The sequence below is a fragment of the Podarcis filfolensis genome (genome assembly GCF_964270895.1).
Source record: "Podarcis filfolensis genome assembly, chromosome: W".
Lineage (NCBI taxonomy): Eukaryota > Metazoa > Chordata > Lepidosauria > Squamata > Lacertidae > Podarcis > Podarcis filfolensis.
Window position 1 is genome coordinate 34,628,849 of NC_139619.1, and position 7,636 is coordinate 34,636,484.

Consider the following 7,636-nt stretch of genomic DNA (forward strand, 5'->3'; position numbering starts at 1 on the left):
TTTCGATTGGATTGGGCTTGCTTGTGTGTGTGTGTATCTAGAGGATAACATACATGTTTATGTGAATACATAAAGAGGCCGCTGCTACATACAATCAGCTACAAAAACTGAGTCTTGTTTATATTGAAAATAAAATACCTGAAATGAAAGAAATGTGATGCTGACATATGGAGCACTTTGTATTTATCCCTTCCTGTAATTTGGAAGAAAAATGTAAGCCAATCCACTTTTAATTATTTAATTGCAATGGTTCAGCAGCCAGCAGGTTTTTTTTGTTTTTTTTTAGGAAACTTGTGGAGTATTTCTTCTTTTATTTTATTCTTTAGAGCCTTAACTGCAAGCCTGTACTACTTAGAAGTAAGTCCCACTGAATTCAATGGAGCTTACTCCCAGGTAACTGTGTAAAGATTCTGCAGTCTTGTACTACAATCTTAAGCATTTTTTCTCAGAAGTAAGTCCCACTGAGTTCAGTAGGACTTACTCTCTGGTATGTGCCTGATCATTATCACACTTTCTGTTATTATTATTGTTGTTGTTATATGTGTGTGGGGGGGTGCCAAACTGAGTCTTTGATCTGGGTGAAAGAAAGCCTAGTTTCACCCCTGGCTTGGCCAGTTACCAGACAACATGCTTGACAAGTGAACTGTACCTGGCTAAGCTCCAAGGACAGGTGACATAATGAACTGTCACTGAAACTTGTTCTGAGCCGGTACAGGAAACCTATTCCGGAAGATTATTGGGATTTCGAGGTGATTAGTGACCTGACATGGTCATCTCTTCCTGCCTCTGATTATCTATGTTTATTACCTCTCTCACGCTGTGGGTTAAACCACAGAGTCTAGGACTTGCCGATCAGAAGGTTGGCGGTTCAAATCCCCGTGACGGGGTGAGCTCCCGTTGCTCGGTCCCTGCTCCTGCCAACCTAGCAGTTCGAAAGCACGTCAAAGTGCAAGTAGATAAATAGGTACCTCTCCGGCGGGAAGGTAAATGGCGTTTCCATGCACTGCTCTGGTTTGCCAGAAGCAGCTTAGTCATGCTGGCCACATGACCCGGAAGCTGTACGCCGGCTCCCTCGGCCAATAAAGCGAGATGAGCGCCACAACCCCAGAGTCGGTCACGACTGGACCTAATGGTCAGGGGTCCCTTTACCTTCACCTTTTATCCATTGAAAAATGTCTTTGATGGCTGCTTTTGATGTATGGTCTGGGGGCAAATGGTCTGGGGGGCAAATAGCTGAGCCTGCACTGGCCAGTATCTACCTTTGATGTCTGGCCTGGCTTTTTTGTCTTTGATGTAGAGTAGAATGGCTCACAGCTGAGCCTGTACTGGCCATAACAAGGCACAGCCATCTATAAAATATTTGGCTTTTGAGCATAGCAGTAAGAAGTTCGGGCACAGGCTGTTGGCTGTGGAGCTGTGCATTGAAGGCTACCTGGGGGTCACTTCACCACTTCTTCAGGGCTTCTCAGTGGCAGATTGAAGTGCTGCTTGGTAATGTACGGTATATATTGCTTGCTGTTTGGGAATAAAATCTGTAATCTTCTCACTCACTTGTGTTTGTATTGCTTCTGAATCTAATTTTAGAAGAACCACCTTGCATTTGGCAAGACATAAATTGGTGCTGTGAGCAGGACTCAGAAACAATGCCCTTTTGGGAGAGAAGAAAAAAGCATGCTAGGCAGGAAAAGGGTAGTCTTCTGGGTCGCATCCATGGTTGACCCAGTACAGATATCTGGGAGCCAGTGGCCTAAGTTTTGAATCAGTTCAACCCACCGATGTCTTGGGAAGCTGAGATAGCCGAGTTTGGAGGGCCAACTCCTAATGCCGTGCTTAAATGCTTGGAGGCAGCAGGAGTGGAGTTGAAAGCAGCAAGATTTGGGTGGATTTTGCTGACTGGGCTCTGGGAAATGTGGTAGGAATTAGAAGCTGCTCAGAAGAAAGTCAACAGCAAGCCGAGGGTCTTGCTGTTTGCAAGGATCAGCAGTCTCTCCTGTGAGAGGTGCTGGAAAGTGCTCAGGGGAGGGTGGATTTAGCTGAGGAGAGAGCAACCACCATGGCTATCCAGTTTGCAAAGTTAAAACATCACAAGCAGGCAAAGAAAGGGCAGATACCCAACCCTTGTAAATTAAGGGCTTTAGTCACATCCCAGGGGTGGGATCCAGAGACCTGGGATGGGGACATGTGGGACTCGGAAGTGGCATTCAGTGGGTCTGAGGAGGAAAGAGGTGAGGGCACTTGGTCAGCCTTTAATAACTAACAAGACAAAAGGCCCTCCTGGGAATGTGCAACAAACCCAGCATACAAGGACTGTAAGGGATTACACCCAGCAAGAATTGGCTGGGATTTCTAAAAGTGCAAGGCAGCAACAGGGGAAGCCTTTAAGTCACTGGATTGTGTGACTGCGGGATCAGGCAGATCAAGTATCTATCTCAGTGCCGAGGAATTAATAAAGTTAGGAGCACTGGCAAAGGATACTTTGCTTAATCAGCATCTGAGATCGCCAACAGCAGATGCAATGGGCAGCTTTTTTGACTGGTGTACACTAGCTTGTCGGAGCACGTCTGGGGGCACACGAGGCCTCAGAATGAGACCGACCTCTCCAGACGTCTTCCTGATGAAGTGCAGCCCTGGACGATCACAAATCAGTCCTGTTGTGCACCAGCGACATATATCAAAAGACATGTGCACACTCAATCAGCAGAGTATAGCAGAAACGGTGGAGCATGAGTGTAGCATTCTAAGTGATTTATTAAGCAATATATACAGGACAAAGCAACCATGGCATCCTTTCACTTCTCCAAGAGAGAGGGAGAAAAAGAAAAGTACAAAAGTGCAATACAGCAGGAGAGAAATAAGACTGACTTCCGCTCTCACACTTTCCAAGCCTAGAAAGTAAACAATGGCATGTGATTTAACAATCACACATCTAGCAATGGAGGAGTGAAATGCTAACATAGCTGTATGTCAGAGGTATCTTGCTGCTATGGATTGGGAGGAATGCCTCCCTGCATGGCGTACAGTGGTGCCCCACAAGACGAATGCCTTGTAAGACGAAAAACTCGCTAGACGAAAGAGTTTTTCGTTTTTTGAGGTGCTTCACAAGACGAATTTCCCTATGGGCTTGCTTTGCAAGACGAAAACATCTTGCAAGTTTGTTTCCTTTTTCGTAAAACCGTTAATACCCAGGATGCATTGCTTGAAGAGGTGAAGTTGCGACTTGACTTCGAGGAGCAACTCATAGCACGCGGTGTGGTAGCCTTTTTTGAGGTTTTTGAAGACTTTGGTGATTTTTGAAGCTTTCCCAAAACTTCTTTTGCAGCCATTTGGTAAGTTAAACTTTTAAAACTTTTTTGGGGGTTTTTGGATTTTGGGTTGGGGTGTTTGGAATTCAAGGACTTGGTGTTGGGGAGGGGTTTGCAAGTATCTGGAAGCTTGTGTGGTTTTTTTCTGCATTTTTATGATTTTCTGTGACCATTGGGCCACTCTGCTGTTTTTTTTTAAAAAAATCTGAATTTGAATTTCTGTGTGGTGGGTGACTGGGGGAACAGTTGGGGAGGGGTTTGCAAGAATCTGGAAGCTTGTGTGGTTTTTTTCTGAATTTTTATGATTTTCTGTGACCATTGGGCCACTCTGTTGTTTTTTAAAAAAATTTCTGGATTTGAATTTCTGTGTGGTGGGTGACTGGGGGAAAAGTTGGGGAGGGGTTTGCAAGAATCTGGAACCATTGGGCCACTCTGCTGTTTTTAAAAAAAAAAAAATTCTGGGTTTGAATTTCTGTGTGGTGGGTGGCTGGGGGAACAGTTGAGGTTTTTGAAGACTTTGGTGATTTTTGAAGCTTTTCCAAAACTTCTTTTGCAGCCATTTGGTAAGTTAAACTTTTAAAACTTTTTTGGGGGCTTTTGGATTTTGGGTTGGGGTGTTTGGAATTCAAGGACTTGGTTCTGGGTTTGAATTTCTGTGTGGTGGCTGGCTGGGTGCTTTTGAATTTTTTGGATGTGAAGCACTGATTTTTTTATTTTTTGGGGGGGTTTGCGAAGGTAGGAGCTGTGCTGCCATGGGACCCAAGAAGACTGCTGCTGCAGAGGCCGGCGAGAGGAAGAAGGAGAAGGTTACGCTGGAAATGAAGAAGGAGATCATCCGGAGGCACGACGGTGGAATGCATGTGACAGACCTCGCCAGGGAGTACGGGAGGAATCCATCGACCATCGGGACCATCCTGAAGATGAGGGAGAAGATCCTTGCAACTGATGCAGCCAAGGGAGTCACCAGGATCGTGAAGAACCGCCCAGCTGTTCTGGAGGAGGTGGAGAAGTTGCTGCTCATCTGGTTAGAAGAGAAGCAGCGTGCAGGGGACACAGTGACTGAGGCCGTCATTTGTGAGAAGGCCAAGGCCTTGCACGCAGACCTCGTCTGGGAACAGCCAGGAACCTCAGGCGAGCCAGAAGTCTTCAAGGCAAGCAGAGGCTGGTTTGACCGGTTCAAGACAAGATCTGGAATCCACAGCGTGGTCAGGCATGGAGAGGCTGCCAGTTCTGATGTTCCTGCAGCTGAAGACTTTGCAGCGGAGTTCCTGGAGGTTGTGAAGATGGAGGGCTACATTCCACAGCAGGTCTTCAACTGTGACGAGACCAGGCTGTTTTGGAAGAGGATGCCCAAAAGGACTTTCATCATACAGGAGGAGGCCAAGTTGCCTGGCCACAAGCCCATGAAGGACCGTCTGACCCTGCTCTTCTGTGCCAACGCAAGCGGCGACCTGAAGATCAAGCCCCTGCTGGTGTACCACTCGGAGAACCCACGGGCCTTCAAGAAACACAAGGTCAACAAGGAGCAGCTGAGTGTCATGTGGCGATCCAACAGTAAGGCTTGGGTCACACGTGTGCTGTTTGTGGACTGGGTCAATCTTGCTTTTGGCCCTGCTGTCAAACAGTACCTGCTGGACAATGACCTGCCGCTGAAGGCTTTGCTTCTGATGGACAATGCTCCTGCTCATCCTAAAGGCCTTGAGGAAGACTTGTTGGAGGAGTTCAGCTTCATCAGCATCATGTTCCTGCCGCCTAACACCACGCCACTGCTCCAGCCAATGGATCAGCAGGTCATCGCCAATTTCAAAAAACTCTACACCAAGGAGCTTTTCAGGCGATGCTTCGAGGTGACTTGGTCGCGCTGGTTGATGATCTCCGGCGAGCTAGGGACAAAGGTGAGAGTTGTTTCCTAGTTCTGCTGGATCTCTCAGCGGCCTTTGATACAATCGACCATAACATCCTTCTGGACCGTCTAGAGGGGCTGGGAGCTGGGGGCACTGTTATGCAGTGGTTTCGCTCCTTCCTCCTGGGCCGTGTTCAGAAAGTGGTGGTGGGGGATGAGTGCTCAGACCCCTGGGCCCTCACTTGTGGGGTGCCTCAGGGTTCCGTCCTCTCCCCCATGCTTTTTAACATCTATATGAAGCCACTGGGAGAGATCATCAGGGGGTTTGGACTGGGTGTCCATCAATATGCAGATGATACCCAGCTCTACCTCTCTTTCAAATCAGAACCAGTGAAGGCGGTGAAGGTCCTGTGTGAGTGCCTGGAGGCAGTTGGAGGATGGATGGCGGCTAATGGATTGAGGTTGAATCCTGACAAGACAGAAGTACTGTTTTGGGGGGACAGGGGGCGGGCTGGTGTGGAGGACTCCCTGGTCCTGAATAGGGTAACTGTGCCCCTGAAGGACCAGGTGCGCAGCCTGGGAGTCATTTTGGACTCACAGCTGTCCATGGAGGCGCAGGTCAATTCTGTGTCCAGGGCAGCTGTCTACCAACTCCACCTGGTACGCAGGCTGAGACCCTACCTGCCCGCGGACTGTCTCGCCAGAGTGGTGCATGCTCTGGTTATCTCCCGCTTGGACTACTGCAATGCGCTCTACGTGGGGCTACCTTTGAAGGTGACTCGGAAACTACAACTAATCCAGAATGCGGCAGCTAGACTGGTGACTGGGGGCGGCCGCCGAGACCACATAACACCGGTCTTGAAAGACCTACATTGGCTCCCAGTACGTTTCCGAGCACAATTCAAAGTGCTGGTGTTGACCTTTAAAGCCCTAAACGGCCTCGGCCCAGTATACCTGAAGGAGCGTCTCCACCCCCATCGTTCTGCCCGGATGCTGAGGTCCAGCGCCGAGGGCCTTCTGGCGGTTCCCTCATTGCGAGAAGCAAAGCTACAGGGAACCAGGCAGAGGGCCTTCTCGGTAGTGGCGCCTGCCCTGTGGAACGCCCTCCCATCGGATGTCAAAGCGATAAATAACTACCTGACATTCAGAAGACATCTTAAGGCTTCAGGGAAGTTTTTAATCTGTGATATTTTAGTGTATTTTTGGTTTTCTGTGGAAGCCGCCCAGAGTGGCTGGGGAAACCCAGCCAGATGGGCGGGGTACAAATAATAAATTATTATTATTATTATTATTATGACTGATTGCACCACCATCACCCTGCGGGAATTCTGGAAGGACCACTTCGACATCGTCACCTGCTTGAAGATGATCACCACGGCCTAGAACGGGATCAGCCAGAGAAATCTGAATTGCGCTTGGCGCAGCCTGTGGCCGGACTGTGTGGCACCAAGTGACTCTGATGCACCAGAGTCAACAGTGGTGCAGGACATTGTTGCCTTGGGGAGGACCATGGGCCTGGAGGTCACAGAGGAGGACGTCAGCGAGCTGGTGGAGGAGCACGACCACAAGCTGACCACCCAGGAGCTGGTTGAACTGCCAGCAGAGGCTGCGCAGGAGCAGGCCTCACTGGAAGAGGAGGAAGCAACTGAGGAACGGCTGTCCTCCAAAGAACTGAGGGACATTTGCCTGAAGTGGAAGGATGTGCAGGCTTTTGCACAGCGCCACCACCCTGACAAGGACCTGACACGTGACCTTGCGAACACTTTTGATACGAGGGTCATGTCGCCTTTCAGGGAGGTACTGAAAAGGCGGATGAAGCAGCAGACCATGGATAGGTTCTTCAGCAAGAAGCAAAGAGTGGAAGAGGAACCTTCTTCGAGTTGTCCCCCAGAGTCTTAGAAAATGTACTGTACACTTTGTTGATTTTTAAATGTTTTTCTGTCATGTTTAGAAACTTAATTTATTGTTCCTTCAATTTTTGAAATGCTCTTTACAGTATGTGTGACTTTAAAGAGCACTTAATAAACTCTTGTTGTACCAAATTTGGCTTTGTTTGGACTTTTTTTGACCATAGGAACGCATTAATTGAATTTCAATGCATTCCTATGGGATTTCGTGCTTCGCAAGACAAAAAATTCGCTAGACGAAAAAACTCGCAGAACGAATTAATTTCGTCTTGCGAGGCACCACTGTACTATTGAGGAAGCAGCAGAGCAATTGAGAAGCATGACAATGCAAGCTGGAATCTACCTAGCTGGGTTCAATGGCCCAGATGCATAGCTGTTAACAGCAGGAATGTGAGTGAGGCTGTTGAAGGGGGGCCCCAGCTGCCATGTGCCGGGCCCTTGCTAGCATTGTTGGGGCCTGCCCATGGAAGATCTATTGGGGAAGTTGTTGTTTTGATAGGGCAGCTAGGTGATGTGCAGGAAGATAGAGCTGCCAGACCTCGAGCACGGGCTGTGAGGGATGGGGGAGAGCAAGCAAGCTTTTG

At 48.5% G+C, this 7,636-nt stretch overlaps 1 protein-coding gene across 2 annotated transcripts; it reads left to right on the forward strand.

The window, feature by feature from the left end:
- Window positions 1-3,806: 3,806 nt before the first annotated feature.
- On the forward strand, window positions 3,807-7,187 carry LOC310753902 (putative CENPB DNA-binding domain-containing protein 1). Of its 2 annotated transcripts, XM_083595257.1 has the most exons (3): window positions 3,807-3,865; window positions 4,038-4,537; window positions 6,751-7,187. In XM_083595257.1, exons 2-3 carry the CDS (start codon window positions 4,055-4,057, stop codon window positions 7,042-7,044), a joined length of 777 nt encoding a protein of 258 aa, XP_083451383.1. In that variant the 5' UTR covers window positions 3,807-3,865; window positions 4,038-4,054; the 3' UTR covers window positions 7,045-7,187. The 2 variants fall into 2 exon arrangements, with proteins under 2 accessions (XP_083451383.1, XP_083451382.1); XM_083595256.1 differs by having other exon boundaries at window positions 3,807-4,537.
- Window positions 7,188-7,636: the final 449 nt, after the last annotated feature.